The 22970-nt window shown below is 42.0% G+C and overlaps 1 protein-coding gene across 1 annotated transcript in view; it reads left to right on the top strand.

The window, feature by feature from the left end:
• The first annotated feature begins 1203 nt into the window (after positions 1-1203).
• The window catches only part of celf4 (CUGBP, Elav-like family member 4), a 95653-nt gene continuing 73886 nt past the window's right edge, over positions 1204-22970 (top strand). The window contains exons 1-2 of the mRNA XM_053315172.1: positions 1204-1871; positions 22487-22569. Coding sequence (XP_053171147.1) covers positions 1589-1871; positions 22487-22569 — 366 coding nt within the window. The 5' untranslated portion in view covers positions 1204-1588. The remainder of the gene's footprint in view (positions 1872-22486; positions 22570-22970) is intronic.

Raw genomic sequence — 22970 nt, 5'->3', positions numbered from 1 at the left:
AAATCAAGGACTGCTGAGGCAATCAGACTGGCCACTCTCTGTTTGATATAAAAGGGACTAAGCTCAAAATTAATCTGATGATGACACTGAGTGAACATTGGATGTCCTTTCAAATGATCAATTCATCTCTCACAGATAAAAGAAGCGCATTTCAGAATTCATTATTTCATTTGAGCTTTTTTCCATTGCTTTTACAGTGTACGTTTTTACTTTGAATCCCCAAATCCCCATCTTTTTCGTTGCTGGAATTTTTTTCCTTGTCTCTTTTTCACAAAGTTTGTTGAACCTTAAAGATTACCGGCATCGCTGATTGTGGATTTCTTTGCATCTTGTCATTTTGTCCCACTCTTGTGTGCTTTCATTCCCTCCGATGTGCCCCCTCTATACGCCACTCGGCGGTGCTCACAGACTTTGGCTTTCTGGGAATCAAATCATCTAATCCACATGACTTTCTGAATAACAGAGAAAGCTAATAATACGTCGCCTCACCATGTGCAAAACCTGTTTGTTCTTAACAATAAAGAGCGGTCGGAAACGTCAGAGGAATCCTCCAACAGTGTGTTTTAGTCTCGCCTGTGGACTGCGTTTCAGCACCACGGAGCTGTCCGCCATCCGGGAGCGAGCTGAGGGTGCAGCGACTCACTGCTGCTGCTGCTGCTGCCTTCGAGGATGAGGAGGGCTAAAAGATTATCTGAAATGTGATTCAAGCACACACAAAAAACCTCCCGAGAACGCACATCCACCTTTTCAATCACACTGTATCTATAGTTTATTTTGCATCGACACAATGCGGGTGTAAAATGTTGTTAAGACACTTCATCACAATTAATATGAACATATGTGTCAGTCACGAAGTAGGCTAATAACATCTTGAGTTCGTGAATGTGTAGTTATTTGCTCTGAGTAGGAGCACAAAGGACCGTATTCTCTATATTCCTCTATTTATAGACCCTCTCCCCTTGGTGGAATGTACCATTTGGTCCTCTCATAAGAAAAGGGGGGACAGAAAACCCTGGGTTTGACATATGCAGAGTTTATAGCGGCCCCTCTTTACTGAAACCTCCCCGCTGTACAGGCAGAGATTGAGCTGGCCCTGTCCGTTTAAACCGAGAAGACACCCATACCGACTCCTCAATGCAAAAAAATAAAAGGGTGCCAAGAAGCTGGGACGAGGGAACGTGGGTGTAAATAGACAGTGAACGCTCTTGGTCTCTCTCTCTCCCTCTCTCTCTTCTATCTCTCTCTCTCCCTCCCCTTTCTATTTCTCTCTCTTTCTCTCTGTCTCTCTTTTATGAAATCAATGAACGAGTTATTGGGTAGGACATAAATATAAGGAATCAAAGCCTCCACCGGGACCAACGGCATTGCGCGCTTTTGATATGCGTCTTCGCCAAATGCTACATGTGTTTTCACATCAATGTAAATATTGGCTTTGATAGGACGAGAGCGGAATAAGCTCTGGCACGGCTTGGTCTCGGAACCAAATTTTGACCAAGACTTCCACCAGCTTTTTTTCAACGTAAAACGATTCTTCACCATCACCATCTGCTGCTGTTGTACCCATCCCAACTCACTGGCCGGTCCGAAGATGGCAACTTTAACCAACGGGCAGGTGGACGGCACGGTGCACGGTGTCGGTGTCGGTGTGGTCTCCGCCAGCACGAACGGGCTCGTGAACGGATTAAGCCACAGCCACAGCCCGGCGGGCTGCCCGGCCACCATCCCCATGAAGGACCACGATGCCATCAAACTCTTCATCGGTCAGATCCCCCGCAACCTGGATGAGAAGGACCTCCGGCCCCTCTTCGAGGAGTTCGGCAAGATCTACGAGCTCACTGTGCTCAAGGACCGCTTCACGGGCATGCACAAAGGTGGGTTATGCCCATATCCCTGAGACAACTATGAAGCTCTACTTGTTTTTTTGTCAGCGTGAAATCTGTCACACATTTGTGAGAGTGAGGAACGTAAATCATGCAGGATTTAATGAGTAGAACTGCGCGATTGTTGGCAAATTGTGCAATTTTCTGTAGAGCTGAAACCTGAATGACTTTGTGCATGTTTTTGTCAGGATTTGTGGTACCAAACAAAAAAAAAGATAATGTTTCCTTTGTTAGACATGTCTGTGGATATCTTCAATTCAGTGCTTCATTTTCTACCTTATTGAGCAAGCATATCCAAGCATATCCAAGCATGAGGGTGTCACGAATCGGGAGTCACGACGGCATGAATTTATGTAGGGTGATATTAGGAGGAGCAATGTTCCTGTTTGAACAGTGTGTATGGGAGTATTCACACATCTAGTCCAGCGGTTGTAAACGTGCTTTCATTCACTACAGTGCTAAATCCAGGCCATTAACCTCACGTTTTCACGTTGCAATAGCGGGAGGCTGTGTTTGATTGCCCGCAGCACCGTACACTCTGTTGCCCGTAACTCTGTGTGTGTATGTATGCGTGTGTGTGTGTGTGCGCGCGTGCGCGCGTGCATTTCGAATGGGGGTGGTGGTGGTGAGGGGGCGGTCGCGCGTGCACGTGTGTACGCACGTGTGCAACACGGAGGGAGTGGGCCTGTGAATATATTGTAGCCTACTTTTGTACAGATTTTCAGGTTTTGCCAATCGGAGTTGTCCCTCCTCCCTCTTTGGGGATAAAAATTAAAGTGCAAAACAGGAAAGCAAATAGCACACTTAAGGTGGTCAAATGTATTTTAATTAGATGCAGAATTACCTTGCTCTATCTTTAAAACTTCTTATCGACTGTTTTACCCTGACTGACACATAGCGGATTCTTTTGTTACAATAATGATGTCAGTGAATTAAATAACCATAAACTTTTGCAACACTGTTACATGGTCTTGTGGTGTAATATTCATGTCCAGCCTTTTGGTGCAACAGGAATGATTGTGCTTTAGCCCTGGATTTTATTTTCTGCTCTCAAGGGAAGGGTTATTCTCTGCAAATCACCATCTAATGAGAGGTCACTAATTGATCCGCTATACCTGCAGGACATCTCCCAGGGGAGCGAAGTACATTAAGAATGAGTTATCACTTTATTTGGGACCCCCCTTCTCCTGTAAAGCACCTTTCTGCCCCCATGTAAACAATGTGTGACATGCACCATGTGTCAGGAAATGATTATGATATACAAATAATTCCAGAGGGCAGAGACTGTCTGCAGGCATGGGGGAAAACCAAAGAGGTGGAGAAGGAAAGTGTGTCTGTGTGTGTGTGTGTGTGTGTGTGGGTGTAGAGTGTGTGTGTGTGTGTGTGTGTGTATGGGGGGGGGGGTTATCTTTTATTAATAGCCCAGCTGTAGTAGCGACTCCCTGTTGGACAGTTAATCACCAGTGGCCCCAGAACTATAGGCACGGCTCGCCAGCTGATTCTAAGAACTGTCTCCTCACTGCGATATACGGCCCTGCTTCCCGGGCTGGGCCCCCGCTTTCATTAGTGAGCCCCCGCTGCGCTCATATTTTAACTAGCTGGAGGCACTAGCTACTCCCTGGCTCACTAGCTCACTGCAAGCTGTTTGAAGGCCGCATTCCCTCCACAAATTCTTAACACCTTCCTGAGGTTTCCATAGACACTTCCCAAATTAGCAGTAAAAGACAGCTCAGCCTACAATAACAGGTAGAGTGAATGACTGTATACACTCCTGTTATATCGGTTTTATTGAAGGGGACACAGCGTAACATGAATCCAATATAGTAAGCTGTCACAGCAAGAGTTTGAGACAACACTTAAATGCAAATATATAAATATTCTGGGGAGAAATAATGAATGCTGTATTTTTTCTGGGTCTTGGCTGGTTTAAAAGTCAAACCCATTTCTTAAATGCTAATGTTGATGGCAATTTCATGTTCAAACATCCTCACTGCAGTCTTCTGCATTTCAAATGGTCTTTTTACATTTTGTACAACCTCAAATTTATAAATGTACGTGTTTCACATACGTGTTGCTACAGTCTTTCACCACTCATCCCTCTCTGCTATTCCCTCAGCTCCTTTATTCTGTTTGCATTTTTCAGAGTCCTGCCATAGAGAGTTAAACCAAGGGCTTGATGACCCTTTAAGGTGTGAAATGCTCCAGTGGAGTGAAGTCTATAGAACTGCCCACCAGAAAACTCTCTAGGCTCCCCTATTTGTCTCTTCCACTCTGCTCAATCCATTTTATCCTTTGCTTTCCCTCGTTCTCGCTTTGTCTTCACTTTATGTACTTGCACAGACAAGTTTGCCTGATCACGACAGTGCATCATGTTCTATAATGCCAGTGATAGTACAAAGCCTCTGCTTGAACTGCAGATTGTAGATGACTGACTTTAATTTCCATTACAAATTTGTTCAGCTTTTTTTTCTCTCTCTCTCTCTATCTCTCTCTCTCTCTCTCTCTCTCTCTCTCTCTCTCTCTCTCTCTCTCTCTCTCTCTCTCTCTCTCAAATGGCACATACTTGGTAACTGTCATCACTAACAATGCAATACCTGATCTGGGGAAACTGTTGCATTCATTTAACTTTACACAAAGAGACACTTTTACAAAGAAATAAGCATGTTCTCAGCTAGATAATGCAGAGCTTTTTCTGCTACGCCAGGTAATAAAAAGCCTTGATCCTTTTCTACTGTACATCAGCAGGCCTAAAGAAACAGCCTTTGCTATGGTAATGCTACCTTGGAAGAAAAAGCCCCCTATTATTGCCATTGTCAGCCGTGCCTGTGATACTATTGCCATAACCCTCCCCATAATGACTCCATGTATCACTAGTAATCTAGTCTTTAGGATTCTGTCCCCTTGGAATGGAGGGGTGGAAGGAGCAGCGAGGAGGGGAGCATGGGACAGGGGTCTGCAGAGGCTTGGAGCGGGCACAGGGACACCAGTGCAGGTCTACATTCTCTCAATGATTTTATTTCTCTCCCCTCTGCGACCGAGCCATGCTAATAGAGGCCATTTATAACGGTCACCGGCTGCTGCTGCTGCTGCTGCTGCTGCTGCTGCTGCTGAAGCACAACGGCTGAGAGGCACGGCTAGCACAAAGAGCCAGCCCTTTCTCTTTCTCCTCTCTTTGGCAATGCAGCATGAGAGGTGGGGGTCTATTGAAGAAGAGAAGGTGTAGATATGATTTCTAGCACTATTCATCAGCCTGATTTCATGTAATAATCACCAGAGCAATTGAGCTCTGGTGATACAGGCTAGACATTTAATAACTAAAGGTGTTATCTGTTGTTTACTGTTATCATATTATCAGGCACTGTTGTGTTCCTGGCCAAATCTTTATTATCTACATCTCCGTTTTTCCAAACAAATGCAAATGCAACTGTCACCAAGTTTGTTTTACTGCCGTTGTTTCATTTAATGCGAGCAATATATTTGTCCTTGGTCCAAACTAAATACATTAACAACAGCTCTCTCCATAGGCTCAGACAGTTAAAGTAGTTACAAAGCAGGCGAGTCGCTCAAAGTCAAAGCGAGTGTCGAAACTTAATTTACATTTGGGTCAAACACTCCATTTTGACCTGGCAAATGATGTAAACAAAATGTCACAGGTTCTTAGTACAAATCACCTCCTCCTCTTCAGCGAGAGAGGACCCCATCAGCTCACTCAGACTGTCGGGATTAATGATAATACCTTGGCTGTTGAACCATTTTGTAATTTAATATCAATACTTCAGAAAAGGGTTATATGATCATATAAGGTTTAATATGTTTGAACAAGTGGAGATACAGTGTAATGACCAATAGTAATCTTGTTTAAATTTACCCACACTGCAGATGGCTTATGCTACAGATGAGGGCTATAATCTGTGCTGCTCATAAAGGGAGTTATGGTTTCCTCTGAACGCCTATGGTTTTGATATTTTAGCCCTTTTAACTGAATATGTCAGGGAGGCAGGTTCAGAACAGATTAATGGATTTATCGTGTTTGGTAAGGCCAGGAGTCATGATGCCAAAAACATGAAAGACTCACGCTGTGTTTTATTGGAGGCAATTAGGTGTTACAGGTTGTCATTAGAGAAGTACCATCTGTAAAAAAAGAAAAAGACAGATAAAACCAAATTTGGCTTTGAACAAAAGGAGAAAGAAATGTGTTTTTGTGTGTTGTTTCGTCCTGCAGGTCTGCGTTAATGCAGCATGCATTCTGGCCGAAACATTTCACTCCCGTTGCATCATCCTCTCTGTGGGATCCTTCTCTCTCCTCCTCTCGCATTTGGTTTGGGATGAGTGTGTGTGACTGTGTGTGTGTTTATGTGCTCCTCTGCTCCTCCCCTGGCCCAGAATACTCCACTCAGCTCAGCTAAGAAAAGTACGCCCAGGCCCCACATTGTGCCCGGATTCTATGAAGACGCATCGCAATCGATTTTGAGTGTTTTGTCAGGGAGAAAGGCAACATGTGTCACGGAGGAGGTCGCTTCTCACCAAAAGTACACCCGACCACAGGCGCCACACAGCACACCCACCGCCCCTGTCCTGGAAGAGCCTAGAACTGCCAAGCAACAAGAGGGAAACAAGAGGCGGAGTCAGAGCAGGGAATACAGTGAGTCTAATTTGTCAGGAGGACCGTTGTCAAGGCAGCACTGCCTCTGTTGTCCATTATTATTGGAGGGGACTGTCAGATGGGGGCCAGCTGATGGCCGAGCAGGGAGCCAGTTAGTCACAGTGAGAGATGACCGCATGAAGCCAAAGGAGGGAGTGCTCACGGAGCTCCTGCAAGGATTAGCATGCTAACAGCAGGTTTGGAGTCATGAGGCCTGTCAGGGAGGTGGAGCCCTCTAGCTCCTCTGACCTCAGCGGTCCTCTCATTAAAACCACTGACCTTTACATACACACAGAAACGGAGAAAAAAAGAAAGAGAGCGAGAGAGATCATGTAAAGGGATGGCAATGTCTACCCATTCATCTCATCTCACTCCCTAAAGACTGACTGAAACTAGATGACATACATTCAGCAGCTCTCAGAATTTGCAAGTTCGGTCATGCTTTTAAAATGACTATTGATAGAAATTAAAGAAGTACATTGTCATTTACCAGACACTCGATTTGCTTCACAGAAAACTTTTTTTATGCTAATAGTTCAGGAGCACTTGTGCCTCTAGTATCTAGTATCATAGAGTAAAATGGTCTAGTCAGCATGTACCAGTGTGTTACTGCGTAGTTAATGGTTCCACGCGGCAAAGCCATGGGTCAGTGTGGACGACAGTGCTGACCTGTGGGGAAGCACAACACTGAAGATTTGTGGCCATCGTTACAGATCATAGAGGCAGCTGATCTCAACAATTTTCACATAGATAGATAGATAGATAGATAGATAGATAGATAGATAGATAGATAGATAGATAGATAGATATTTTTGGGGGGGCATTTTATTTCTTTATCCCAGGTCACAAACTTGGATATCAATATTCTGATACAGCAAACACAAACATGATCCATGAAGTTTCCTAGATTTTTTAAGGCAAAAACATCTTTAAAAAATGTATATGTACAACAAAAAAAGCGTTTTTGTTTTGATACACTTAACCACTTTGGCTGATAGCCCAGAGCTGGGTTAAAATAAAGTCTGCCTTAAATGTTTAATCAACATTTGGCCTTTTGTTTTCCATAAAGAGAGGCTAAACAACTTGCACTGGCTTCCTTCTTTTTTTTCTCTTTTTTCCTTAGTCTTGCTTTCCTATTGCCGTGTTCATTGCCCCGGTGTACTATTCTTTCAGAAGATGAAAAAAAAAAATTCCTTTTTTTGACATATGCTCCTAGGAGAGGTAAATATTTTCTGTTTTCCAGGTTCTTGCATCAGCTAAGTATTATTGTGTCTTGTGTTACATTTTTTAAAAAGTTGACGCTTTGGGCCTCTTGAATCTTTCAGCTACTCAGTTCTGGCAGGGTAGCTGAAAGGGTGGCCAGGTGGCCGGTTCTGGAGATGGGGAATGCAATACTTTTGAAATGTTGGAAAGTCTTACACGTTGTTTGTGAGTTGTACTTTTGTTTTGTTCATGATTGCATTTATTTACGTCTGTATTTGTAATAATATAGCTCCCTGTGAAAAAAAGAGGCTTGCTTTTCTTTTCTTTTCTTTTTCTTTTTTTTTTTTTTTTTTTTTGCTTGATATGAATTTTTTACAGGTTTTTGAAAACTCACTGTATTTCAGGAGGTTAGAGGGTGATTAAGAACTTCATGTAGTATTCATGTAGTTTCACCCATACTGCCAGTTAACCACAGTGTGTTTGGTAGTGAGTTGAGGCTCTTTGTTATTTAACTCCATATACTTTCCACTTTGTTCCATATCTGGAGCTCTTAAATGTGCCATGCAATTAGCTGGGCATTGGGCTCTGTATGTAGATGTTCAATGTAAAAGGCTTAAATACCATTTCCTTTGTTCAGCAGTCAAAAGGTTATGAATCTCCTCTGTGTGTGTGAACTTGGAAACTGGTATTTTGCCTTTTGGATTAGAGCTACTGACTCCTTTTATCAAGCTTTGTACAGTCAGGAGGCATTATGAATGATGGGGAATAGTATAATAACCGTCCCCAGTATCTGTGTGGGTGCAGTGTATGTATATAAATTTTCTCTGAATATTTGTCATGTTGTGTGTGTGTGTGTCTATGTGTGTGTGTGTGTGTGTGTGTGTGTGTGTGTGTGTGTATGCGCCGTGCACCATGGAGGAGAGTAATGTGCAGGCCTCGGGTCATGCAATTTCAGCCCTCACCAAAGTAATGCTTTATAGTAACTGTCTGTGTTTAATAGTAATATATATATATTGTTGGTCCAAACCTGACTCAAACCTTCAGTGTGCACATGAAAAGGGGACCAGCTGCAGCCCTCTGCTGCAAAGGCTTTCCACGAAGAAATAGCAGCATGACACAGCAGCAATATGAAAAATAGACCTTAAGTTTGTCACAGCTAACTGTGGCAGTGGCCCATTAATGCATTTCCAGCAAGCATTAATTCTTGTTAGATATTTTTCTCCAACTATCTTTTACTCTTTTTAAACTCCATCTAATGTATGTAATAAAAAAAAAATCTTCCCCAATATCTGTGTGTTTTGTACAATGTTCTCAAGGTCATGTTCTGTTTTAATATCACAGAGAAATGAAATCATTACCTTGCTGTGACAATCCCTCAGTTATTTCTCCAAACAGTAATACCGGTTCTTTCAATTACCTTTTTAGTCCATATATATAAACTAAACTAATCATTCAGCTTTGGAGATTTATGATTCATAGAAAGTCGAATTGATGTTTATTCTCAACCAAATTACTAAACATAACTCGAAGTGGCATATCTGGGTCTGCCTGCTGGGATACTCTAAAGCAGGGATTACATGAGTCTTGTACTATTTGTCCCAGACAGAGCGCACGTCAAAGACTGTTGAGCATGTGTGACTTGTCAGGCCAGACACATATTTAGCCTTCTCTGTATGCATGCATACAATCCACTGTGCTATGCGATGACTGCCAGGTTTGAGTGTCCCTGATTCAATTCACTTTCTTCCCATCTCCCTTCATGCCTATTTCATGTCCCCAATTAAAAATGCACCACGTTGACTTGTAAAAGGAAGGTGGGGATGGAGGTTAGGGCTTTTCAAAGATCCCTCTCAATTATTCAAGGCTAAGTTTGATTCAGAAAATGGAGGAGGATTAATAAGTCATGCAGAAGTTTTCGAGGGTTTGGGTAGAAAATGTGTTGTAAGATGTTCTGATGAAATTAGTAGAAGCATCAACCAAGACAAGATGTTTGTTGTAGATTAGGCCTGGGAAATGTTGTCTGCCAGAGTCAGCATCCTATTGTTTAAACTATCTGGGAATATCTAAAGTTAGCAACTCAGTTCAGAACATTTTCTTAATTGTTATATTTTATACTGAATGTAAATTTCTTGTTAATAAATATGCAAGTTTGCACAGCTCTGAGTGGCATAAGGCATCAGATCTGCTTTGAGTTTGTATTTCAAATGTTGTATTTGTTTCTGCCTACCCACTGGGTGCATTTCTTTCCAGTTTCATTCCCCCAAAACTGTGCAGATCAGTGCATTTTGCTATCAGATATTACCATTCAAATCATATTGGCATCACATGGAGTGAAAGTACATCAAGGCTTTATCCTATCCTGCTGGTTGGAGAGCAGATAGACCAAAACATATCGCTGCAGAGGGAGATGGTGCAAGAGTGCGTAAAACGACAAGGAGCTCAAGACAGAGAGCGAGGGAGAGGGGGAGAGAGAAGGAGAATTAGAGAGATGTTGAAACAGGGATGATGTAAGAGAATGCGTGAAAAGAGGCGAGGGAGATCCATGGAGGAGAGTTCGGGTTGGCAGGGGTGGAGGGGGGGTGGGGGGTTGCACACAAAGACAGAAAGAAAATATCAAGAGGCAGACAATAAAAAGAGAGAGAGAGAGAGAGAGAGCAGAGATTGTAAAAAAGAGGTACAGACTAAAAATGGAGGCACCGGGAGATTCAATGACAGGCACGGCGTGAGCAAAAGGAAACGAAAGGAAGAGGGAAGAGGCTGAAAAGGAAAGACTGTAAAGCAGGCAAGGAAACCGACAGAGAGAGAAGTAGAAAGAGTGAGGGAGTCCCAGAGACAGATGTCGCCCTCGCTGGCCCCGGCAGATTGATAGCTTCTGGCCCAGTTCCATGCCAGGCTCTGACCCCTCTGTCCTCTGCTGTAATTTATAGGCTGCGTTTTGCCAGATTTAAGCACTACTCTGTGGCCATCATGGCTCGAGAAGGGAGAATGACCTTCCTGGGATGGTAGCAGAATTAGACCCCTGCAGCTCCCAGCCGCCCCGGGGGTAAATAACCAAGTGCCCTCCCTATTAGCAGGCTCTCTGACAACATGTTAACGGGACAGGTCTCACTGAGTGTTTGTCCTTTTTCTTCTGCATATGTTAGCTCCTGCAGTTTGTTGTTATGTGTTTAAATATGTGAGGCTGCAGCAGTGTAGGATTTTAAAGTTTTTTGTGTTTGACATCTGCAAGAATAGATGACTGTGCAGAAATAGTTCCTTGCTACATATTAGTGCAGTCACTCTGCCGTCAACTCACTGTAGCGGACAGCTTGACCACCTTCAAATTTTGCTCTCACGCAACAACAAAGTCTGTAAAAGCCACCATTTTATAACCAACTAAGGTAAAAGCTCACTATAATTTTTACTTCAAGACTTATTGTTGCATTTGTTCGAGATAGAAGAGAGAAGCACATAAATCTGTGCATGTATCAACGTTCAAGTACCACCAAATATTACAGCTGTGGTTTGACCTTTTTGATAAATGAGTTGAAGGATAATAATATTTGTTGCAAAAGTAGAGATAACATCTAGAGAATTACTAAATGACTGTTGAAGTGCACTGTAGGTGTTTGTTATTCATCATGAGCTGACTCAAAGTCAGTGTCAAAAAAGAGAATCGAGAAATTTTCTAGTTAAAATAAAATGATATAATAATGTTAGTCAGCTAGGTCAGTAATGAATGCAGTGTATGGATGAGTGTAGTCATGTGTGATGCATGCTTAACCAAACTGGCTGGTGAAGGCCTGGAAGGAAGAGAGAGAGAGAAGAAAGAAGTTAACAGGAAGCCATTTCAATCAGCTAAGGCCTAAACTACACAGGTGTAGGTAGTTTCCTGATGTCCTCTCCAAGTATGGTTATTGGTTCCTAAGCCAGGAAGCTAAAACAATCACACAAGCAGAAGGAAGAGAGAGGGACTTCATAAATTTCATATGAATGTGTGTGTTTGGATCAGTGTCACCGAGGGCCAGATTTGAAGCCTTTTATATCTCTTTTCAAACTCGGATAAACCAAATTGGAAGCACACAACATGCATCCCCTCTCCTATATTTATACTGTATGCGTTTACAGGAGGAAGATCTTCTGCCTCAGGGGTATATTAACAGAAGGGTGAGGTGAGCTCATTCTGCTGAAATAATTAAAAAGTGCACTGAACAAGCTCAACACAACATACAAACAAAAGTGAGCAATAGCAAATAACAAATACAACATCTGACAATATTGTGTGGCTGCAGTCATTCAATTTAACTTGGCTGCTGATGCTCTATGGTGAATGCACTCTTATATTAATTTACATTTCATTTCATTTTTTTAATAATCAACCTTTTCCTTAAGGTGTTTTTTTATGCCATTCAATCTCATTTTTCATTCCCTATGAAGTTTATTTAACTCCTTTATATTATATTTCGATATTTTGATATTTTATTTCAGCATTAAAGAATTTTGATCTCTTTTCTTTTTTTTCTTCTTGGGTCTTCAGATCACGGAGTTGCTCCTTAACAGACTCCGCCAGGCCTTGTTAATTATCGTATCATTAGCCGCTGCCTTTCGTAACTCAGGCATTCATTTCAAATTGGATGAAAGGCGCAGCACAAGTTTGCACTGCAGTTTCTTGTAAAGTAAATATGGCCTTGTGTGCATCCAGAGTGTACCCTCAAGTATACTAACTTGGCTGGCTAGCTGGTGGGCTCAGCTGGTTTTGTGCTTGGCCATTCAGAGCGTTACCTCAATGCACAAATCAGCCTAGGGAATGATCTGGACAGAAAGCCTTCAGCAAATTATTACAGATTTGCAATTTAATGGCTTCTGAGGTCTCTCCCAGCCCCACACAGGTTCCCAACGAGACAGAGCCTATTAGTTTGTCCTTTAATCACAGAACAGGAGATGGGAATTCTGGCCAAACCTATACATACCCCGCTTCACTTGGTGTGGAATGATTTCATGGGGTTTATAGATAGAGACAGAAAAGGCTGATTGCGCTCACGTGTGTGTGTGTGTGTGTGAGAGAGAGAGAGAGAAAGAGAATATGCTTGTTGATAAGCTTTACTTTCCCCGGAGCAACAACAGTGTGCGCGTCTGTATGTGTGAGTGTGTGTGGGAGAAAGAGAGAGAAAACGCGCTTTTCTCTATGGAGCACTCATCAATACTATGAGGTGAGCAGTGGGCAGTAGAAATTAATTTGGCATAGACTCTACCCAAAGCTAAGTAAAGTCTGCTTCACAAACAAGACTGGGAAATGAGTTTCCAATGCCATGTTCCAATAGTATTTCCAATTTTAATTGGAGTTAAAATTGAAAATGCAAAAGTTGCTGCAACAAAATGTTGAATATTCTTTTTTGAAACAAATCGAATTCAACACCAAAGAAGGAACATGATAAAAGTTACACAGGTATATGTCTATTTAGGATTATTTATAATGGTTCTATTTTAAAGCTCTACAGCTGGACATATCAGTTTAAGTTCAATTGACTCTCCCGATGCACTTCAGTGGACTGACCTTTTATGTACTATGAGCTGTAAAACAGTACCTAACTTAAGCCTGTAAATAAAAATATTAGCATATTTATTACATACTTTGGGAAATTAATTAATTGTTCATTCAGAGCTAAGCATTTTTTTTATCCATTATAAATTTACAGTGCAAGACTTTTTTCTGTTAATACAGGCAGAAAAATTGCATTTTAAATATAGGCATAACTTTTGTGATGCTATTTGCAACAGACAAATGACCAGATATTATAAGGGTGTTTAAGCAAGTCTTTTCCCATAGCTATAGTTGCCCTTATTAATGTGCCATCGATGTAAAATGGAAAAGTCATCACTCCAATCTGCCTTTCAATGTCCCAATTTGTCCGAGAGGAAGCCAAGCTTTCTAAATGAGCTGCATAAAAGAGGATGAATATATATAATTATCTATAGCTGGAGCACCAACAAAGGGACTTTGAAAATCAACTTTGTGCGCCAAAGGGTTCATTAGTCTGACGACAACAAAATGTCCCCTCAACTTGCAGGCGGAAAAATGTAGGTATCTGAAAGCTATTAAAAGCATGCAGTCATGCAGCCTCCTGTAGCCCAACCGCTATCTGTTTGGGATTAGAAGCTATTTAATGTGCTAATGTTAATATGCTAATGTGTTAATGTTATGTTAGTGAATTATTAGGAGATTTAAGAAATGGCTGGCTGCTGTTTTGTTGGTTTTACGCATTGACACATTAGAAAGGACGGATAACTGTGTTTACTTTGCATATGGAAATCCCTGAATGTCTTTCATCTGTCCTTCCTATAGCGACTAGTGGTCCATGTTAGCTTTGCAAACATCTTAATTGTGTTAAATGGAGGAAAAAGGGGGGAAGATTAAAAGCCATTAATGTGTGTTGTGTGAGGGTATGCTATTCCCGGGACGGTGCTTTTGTTCACTTTGGCAAAGCAGACAAGAGAGTTTCACCTTGAAACTCAATGCACACCAGAAACATTGTCATTGGGTCTACCTAAAACGTTGCTGTCTCTCGCTCGCACTATTTTATTCACTGTCAGACTCGCTTTGCTCTTCTTTGCATTTCTTTTTGTGATTGCCTCTTTCCATCCCTCTTACTCTCTTTGTATGTCTCTCCCATTTTCTCTCTGTCTATCTATCCCTTAGTTCCCCTTTGTAGCACTGTTTCTCTCCATCACTCTCTCTCTCTGTCTGTCTGTCTAAGCGTCAGATAAGCTCACTGGGGGAGACTTTAGAGGACTCTCCATCTGTGTATAAATAGCTCTGGATGAATTATTGAGGGACCTGGGGTTGCTAATAATCCCGCAGGACCCATCTGACAATGACACAGAAGATGGAGGGAAAACAATTACGCAGGCTTTCTCCTTCAGAAGAGTGGGAATGGGGGTGGGGGGGACTCGGCGGCCTCTGGGAGCCTCCTCACGGGGCCCAACATCTTGGCTAATAAACCCAATTAAGTCTCCGGAATCAATCGGAGCCCCGGGGGCGTCCTCTCTCTTCCTTCCCCGGACAGCGTGCCACAACAGGAAGTGTAATGATTCATGTTCCCCCTTCTGCATTTGGATCGTCCTCTCATCTCCATCTTGCAGGTTGGCAAGGCGGACGGGACAGGACAGGATGTCCGCCGAGGCAGGATTATAGGACAGGGAGAGGAAAGGAGAAGAGAGGCGAGTGGAGTGGAGAGGAGAGGAGAGGTGCACAGAGGAATATTAATGGGAGTGTTTATCCTGTAAGTGTTTTACCAGCGGGACGAGACATGGGACCACTCCCATGACAGAATTAAAGCACTTTGTCTTCTTAGTGATACATGATTCATCTGTAGATGGATTAATATGCTTTGCCGGGTTGTTACCTGACCGTTGACACTATATCTTTATCCGTCCGTCTATCTGTCTGTCTGTCTGTCTGTCTGTCTACTGTAAGTGTTTGTGTGGCTGTACTTGAGGCTGATTTGGACTTTGAATTGAATTTGATGTCTTCCAGTTATGTCTCTTCCATTATGAACAGAGCTAGATAAAAATAGAGTAAAACTTGACTCATTTTGTCTCTGCACATTTTATTATGCAATCTAGACAAGAATTTCCAGATTGGATGATTCTGCAAATTAAGTTCAGTGCTAATGTTGTTTAAAATTCAAGCTTTCTGCATAACCAGTGCATGCCAGCTAAGGTATTGTTAAGATTAGGAAAAGATAGGGTTTTGCTAGGTAAAATATGGTTTATGTTAGTTAAAGATCATGCTTTAGGTTAAAAAAAACATTAACTGCAGGTTTGTGGTGGGATGTATGGATACAGACTGGTATATTCTGTCTTTTAAACGTCCGATGTGTGTGAACACCCAAAATCAGTGAATAAGTGAAACAAGACATTCAGCTTTAAAGTGCTGTGTTGTCTGTTTTTTAGAGGAGAGTTTCCTATGATGGTCTAAACAATGTTTCAGAGGTTTTTCCAGTCTGCCAAGTATCAAGCTCCCAGGTGAAACACTGAACGGTTGTGACTTGTTTGGCATGAAAATGGTCAGATCTCCAAGTCCATCTTTTATCTATCAAACATTGTTTTAGCAGTCAGTTGCAATACATTTCCCTGAGTGCCTGACATACTATGTAAGGGTGCAGAATTTTGGTTCATCTCAGGACTCATTCAAAATTTAATTATTCATATTGTGAAAAGCTAAAATTGGGTCTCCCAAACATTTCCTGGCAAAAGGGCTGAGGTAGGATGAGAGTAAGGCGATTCATCTGCCTGGATATTGGGGACAGCTCTAGACTTTCAGTGTGTGTGTGTTGAGCCATCGGGGACGCTTTAAACAAGTGTGTGTATAAGTGTGTGTTTAAGCATTTATGTTACATGTGATTCCTTCTGTGTCAGTGTAGTTTTGGAGGATGTTTGACTTTGTGGCATGAGAGCTCAAGCATCACATGTAAGCCTGTGTGTGTGTGTGTGTGTGTGTACATTTATGTGTGTTTTCTGTCCCGGACCCTCATGGGATGAGACAGGGGTGGGGGGGGGGGTTGGTGAAGAGGTGGGGGTTGGTGGGTGGTGTTGGGGGGGCGACACTGTCCTAATGATGCATTTTCTACTCCATTGATTCAGTGGCTCTGCTCTCCAGTAAATCCTTCACATGCAACACATTAAAGCTGGCCCTTTTTCCTCCTTCGCCAATCGATTAGCACAGCTTAGAGACGGCCACTCTGGGAAGCAGGGTGAGAGATGCGACTTGTTATCTTCAGGGACTCTCTCTCTCTCTCTCTCACACACACACACATACATGCACATCCGCCCACCAACACATAAACATACATACACACACACGAATACCATTTGAAGGTTGTCATTCTTTCTTGCACACCTTTTGTTAAAGAAAGCATGTATGTTTTGTCTCAATCTATATGGTCAAGCTGTGTCGAGAAATTTCGAGTGTGTCTGCATTTGCTACTGATACTTGTAATCTCTGGATTAGTGGTCCAACAACAATAACAGTTTTTTTTTTTAGGGTTTTTTGTTTTTAATTACCCACCACTTTCTGTGTCTCAGATAAAGGCATCTGAAGTACAGGTAGCAGTTATTGAGTTATTACTCCTCAATATGTATTTTGTAATCCCAGATTAACCAACCTATTTATGAATTAAGTGATTTTATTCCCACACTTGGCATTATTGGGCAACTTATAAGCAATTTGTTCAGTTTCTTTTTCAGTGTGTTGCTTAAATGTAACATTCATACCCTCAGAGTGCATTTATTTTGCATGATAACAGTGCAACAGTTTTGCAGGAAATGCACAGTTATTAAAATGTATTTGACACCTCCCAGTCGGAACTCAGTATGCAGGATTCCCAGGATACAGTATAATAACTTATATTTAACAATATTCATATCCTCGTCTTAGATAGTAATTGAAGTACAACTAGAGCCAATGTTGCTCTCAATTACTGTCCTGTACTTTTAAGAATGAGAAAAAACGGCGACAGATACAAAATAGCAGTGCTGTCCCTTTGAGTTTCATCCAGCACCTGGTTATTAACTTTTTCACTGTTTTGTCTTTCTGTCCAGCTCCCTCGGTGGCTTTTTCAATGCGTCTCTCTATATTACAGGTTTTACTTGTTCTCCTGAAGAGAGGTCTAAGGGATCTGCATATAGTCGCCTATAGGAGAGCTGGGACTGCTATTAGACTCCATTATAAATGGATTCACCTCCTCTTTCATAATACTGCCCCTTAGTTCTGCCTCACTCTGCTGAAATAATATCATACTCAAGACCAGCATTCATTAGTCCCTGAAACAGCTCCTGAATTTTTAAGGCCTGTTTTACACAATGAAAAAAAACATGCTTGATGTGGTTTCTGAACAGTAATTGAAGTTTTTTTTTTCTTTCTTTCTTTTTCTGTCGCTGTTCACACAGAGTACAGTGCTATTCTCTGAGCTCATATAGTGAGATTCAAAGTGCTTTTTTATTTAATCAGGGTTTACAGCTGCCAATTAAAGATTTTAAGATGACACCGGGAGAAAGTATGAGTGTTCCTGGAGACCTTGGCTGTGTCCCCTAAAATAGCCTCTATGCTCTGTCTCTTTTTTCCATTGTGAGTAATGATCTGAAAGGTCAGCAAAGGTGAAGGGGATATGAGCAACTGCTGCTCACTTTATTGAATTACTTTTCCTCACAGAACCTAAAATTGCAGGGTCTTCACTTTGATATCAGATTCAGTAGGGAGATATTTAACCAATCTGCAATCTTTATTAATCCAAAACTGTTTAATATATCAAAGTATTAGCACTTGAACGACACTTATTGCACAGTCAGTAAGGTGGTTAGAGATGTTTAAGATGTAGATGTAGTTGAAAAAGAGAGAGAGATCTGCACACCAAATTGCTTCCGTTTACAGGACTTTTAGGTTCTGCTGCGTGATGCACAAGGCTCTTCCTCTGACTCCTTTTGCTTTTGATCCAGCACCCATCCAGCTGGGTGTTAGGCTGTGCATGTCTTTTTTTAAATTCTTTTTTCAAGATGTAGACATATACACATAGATATCATAATTTCAGAAGATATGTATATTTTATTTTCAAAAGTAGACTTTTCTGCAATGCAATCATCCTCTTTTCTGTATTAATCTTTTGGCGCTTTCAACCAGATGTGAACTGAATAGTAACAATCCCACGGTTCATATTGAGTGTCCCGGATACAGCAGTACAAGGGCAACTGTATCATTCTTGAATCAGAATCTCTCTTAATACAACACTTATTAGTATTCCTCCTTTGCACTCAGTGCTACTCGTTTTCACCGAATGACTAAAAGACCAAGGCTTTATATGCTATTTCTCTGAACACAATAAGTCAAGAATTTTCATCTTTACTTTGACCCATTTCAGGAATGAATTGAAGAGTTATCTAAGCCTTAGCACTCACAAAAATCCAGTCAGAATGTTCTTGTCTTAAGGTCAATCTTTTAAAAAGGAGGGAAAAAAACATTCTTCTGTTTATTGAGCAAAGGCTGTCCTTGGTCAACTCTTTCAGGCGGAGATAAGTGCTAACAGAACTGAGGTAGGGGAGACGTGGAGATTTCTATTGACTGACTGAAATTGCACAGCCTCAAACAAAGTTTTGTGCCAAAGTTTTTCGAGGCAGAGTTCCAGGGCTATGCAGCGTGGAGTTTCAGCTGCGCCGTGGATAAAGCTTTTTAATGCTATTGACTCTTTTTAGGCTCTTACCAAGATGTTCTGAAATATTTAAATGATCACTGGGAGTTTCTCCCCGTCTGTGGCTGGGAATAAAAGAATAGAGTGAGAGGAGGGAACTTTTTATGTCAGCCTTTTACAATCCCTGAATTAATAGGCACAAGATAATTAGAGAATTCTATGCAATAACATTGTCCCCTAGCTTTCTAGTCTTGGGTGGCGTCAGGCAATGCACGCTGGTAAAAAAAAGTAATTCATGTGTCCGGTGATACCGCAAAGCACTAATTCAGGAAAGCATTGGTATTCATTTTACTTTTAGTACAATCATAATTAGTTTCAAAGGAGAATTTAAAGATTGGTGGGTCCCCATTCAAAGCCGTAACTAGGTCACAAAGGTCATGTTCTCTGTATTGTTTCTGGGAATTTGGAGGTTTTAATGACTTAAGGAAGTAACTACCCCACAAATAAACATGGTGGGAATAAATATTGTTAAAAGTAGCTGTTTTAGGTGAAGAAAAAGTCTGTCCACATATCCAAAATACTACTTACAGTAATTGAAATTTTGCTGTTAGTCAAGTAGTTGGTAACCAGGCAAAATGAGATTAAAGAAATCAAATTTTCAAATATATTGATATATTGAAATTAAATAAGATGAGATAAATAATAAAAAAGGACATCATTTAAATTATTCAAGATACAGAGAGATGAAAGATACTGATATTCCCTAACCGTCAAGTTGTTGGGGAACTGTGTCCAACAAAGACAGCTCATCAAGTCAAGGTCTCCCATCGTTAACAAGGTCAAAGCTCTATGTGGTCCGACACAGCTGTCGTTTAAATGAGGCCTGGTGACAGTTGGTGGATTTCACCACTGAAGCTCGTGTCTTTTCTTCTTCCCTCACCAGTAAGTATTCATAGTCACCATTCCCTTGTTGCTTTCTTTCATCCTCTCTCTTTTCCTTCCCCACATTCCTCTCTCTCTCTCCTTCTCTCTTTCTTTCTCGATCTCCCTTTTTCAGTTTCTCTCCCTCTCGGCGGGTGTGTGTCCCTTTAGGGTGTCTGCAGCAGTTGAGATAAGAAGCGAGTGTAGGACACAGGGGGATGGTGTTCACAGAAGCTAGGTGATCTTATCTACTCTCTCTCTCTCTCTACCTCTCCCTCTCCTGCCGAGCATCCGTTGCTGTTCTGCTTTTCTTCTCTGCTGCCCCCCCTTTCTATTTGCTCCCTTGCCCTTCTTCCTCCCTTCCCTCATCTCTCTCTTTCTTTCTCCAACCACCCCCACTCTCCTCCCACACCCCCCCCCCTTCTCTTTCTGCTCTCCTCTCCTCTCACACACACATTCTCTCAGATCCCCTCTGTGCTGCTGTTGATTTGAATTTGAAGTGATGGGAAACCAAATTGGCAGCATTGACAGCAGAAACAAACAGCTTATCTCTCTCTCCTGGGCCAATATGGGTCTTAGTAAGATACTAGAGCCGCTGCCAGCATCTGACTTGTGACAATGATGATAAATTGAATGTTTGTTGACTGTCACTTTTCATGTATGTGTGTGTGTGTGTGTGTGTGTGTGTGTGTGTGTGTGTGTGTATCTATGTGTGAGTGTGAGCTTGATTCCTTTGCATGTATGTGAGGTTATTTTGAGGTACTTGTACTTTACCTCTTACTTTCAGTGTTCGACTTCATACTTAAACATCAGTGCATTAAAGAGGAGCATATTTATTTTTTTACTCTACTACAAATATCTGTCAGCTAAAGTGACTTTAAAATGAATTATATTTAGCATCAAATAATTCAAAATGCACAACATTTTTTTTGGTAATGGAGTGTTTTTTACATTGTGGTATTACTGGATCTCAACACCTTTCCACCCCTATATATTTCCTGTGCCCATGCTCCAAACATGCGATTGAGTGTCAGGCGTGTGAATCAGAGGCTCATGCGTGCGTTTCCTGTGGGAGGGTGCCGGCATGTAGCGTTAACACGACAGGCCCGGAGAGGATGAGGAGGTAGCCAAGCTGTCAGCGGCCAGCTCCCACTCCCCCTAATGAGAGAGAGGCCTGTTAATTAAAAACACCAACAGGCGGAGCTCCCCAGTGTCCCGCCATCAGGACGACCCGGGGTTAAAGACGTAGAGTCGAGAGGCATGCTGCTTCTACATACAGTACATGGTGCTGGCCTCGACGATAAATAGCCCCCAGTATGCAAAAAGAACAAAGCAAAGCACAACTGGGAAGAGCTATAACAGGAGGGGTTTTTTTTTTCTTCTTTAAACTGCACTGTGTTTGTGTTTTTTTGGGGGGAGGGGTCTGTGATAATCGTCTAATACTCAGTCCTTGATGTTCCCAGAACAAACTGTCCTTCTTTGTGCTTGTATTCGTTGCATGGCAGCGTTTTTTCCTGCTGCTAATGCTCATGTCTACCTCATTGTTCCCTAAAAGAACGATATTTTTCAAACGCTTCAAATGTCTGCTAGTATTCTTATCATTGTGTAAGCCAACAGACTAATTCTCCCTTGTGGAGGTTTTTTTTTTTTTCTTTCGCTGGATTTAACTGAATTCCATTTAAATGTTTATTTTGTATTTAGCTAAAAAAAAATTCCAGAGCAAACAAGCAAAACACCTGCACATAACAATATGAGGAATACTTGTCTCAAATTGAATCTTGTCACTGCAGCCTACTGTGCAATTGTCTTTGTAAGTGTTTTATTAAACTGTCAAACACATGAATCATTTGCCTTGATCTGGAGATTGACAGTTTGTCAGCTTTCTGACAGTGGCGTGCGCCTCACTGTCAACAGGGGGTGGCGAGGGAACGGCTTACACGTTCCCCACGGCTTCTTCTTCTGCCTTGCCTCCTGTGTCTCCATCTTCCTTCCACCCCCACATGTCAGCCCAGGTGCTAACAAAACCGAGGATTGTGGGTAGTCTTGGAACATATGGAGCAGAGAGACGGAGAAATGAAGGGTGGAGGGAGAGGTGGGTGGGGAGGGGGTGTGTGATAGAGAGAGAGAGAGTGAGAGAGAGAGAGAAGCTGTCAGGGAAATGTCTATCCCTGTCACAGCAGCCAGAAGACTGCGATGGACGAATGGATAACTGCTATTTCATACTGCTGGGGAGAAAACTCAGTCTGATTTTATGTGTTTTGCGGGCTCTTGTGCAACAAAATGCACAAATCTTTGCATCTCCAAAACTGTAATTGTTGGTTATGCCTTTATTTATGCCTATTTCTTTTTTGCATGCATATTGGATTGCGTTTGTGTACAGAGGAATGTTCAGTTTGTTCAGTCACTGAAATGATGTATGTTGTGCACAAACACGCACAGGCACACACACAAACACAGACGTATTCCCAACGCAGCCATGTAGACAGATACATACAGTTTTAGAGCTATGGCTGCAGGCTTACTTTGTGTGTGTACGCACGCATGCATGTGTGTGTACGTGTTGCTTTTGGCTATTCACTGATGATTGGTGCAGCCCCCTCCCGTGGCTGTCTCTCCTTCTCTGTCCCCAGTTCACATAACATAATTATCTTTCTCTCTTTCTTTCTGTTGCTGTATTTCAGGCTGTGCCTTCCTCACCTACTGTGCCAGAGAGTCGGCCCTGAAAGCCCAGAATGCACTGCACGAGCAGAAGACCCTGCCAGGGGTAAGACTGACATGAAGAACGGCCATGTTGGCCCAGAAGCAAAATCATACATAAACACATCTTGGATTCACACACACACAAATGCTAATGCTAATTTCTTACATATAATGTCTTATATTTATTTAAAATCAAAAGGGACTCACCGTCTTCACCATGCTTGTCATGGACTGTTTATCACTGGCTGTACACCAGACATGAGCACAGCCCAGCTTTCTCTTAAATATCCGTCTTCTTCCTCCGCCGCTCTCCCCCCTTCCACTGCTTCCCTCTCTCTTCACTTTGACAGTCACATACACACAAACCCATAGGGAGAAACCACACACAGCATCGCATCATAGGCATACTATTTATAGTCCTTCCTCCAGTTTGTGCAAATGAGTGTGTGCCTGTGTATGAGTGTA

The sequence above is a fragment of the Scomber japonicus genome, chromosome 3 (genome assembly GCF_027409825.1).
Source record: "Scomber japonicus isolate fScoJap1 chromosome 3, fScoJap1.pri, whole genome shotgun sequence".
NCBI classification, from domain to species: Eukaryota; Metazoa; Chordata; class Actinopteri; order Scombriformes; family Scombridae; genus Scomber; species Scomber japonicus.
The sequence above is the reverse complement of the archived record's forward strand: the minus strand, read 5'-3'. Positions and strand labels throughout refer to the sequence as shown.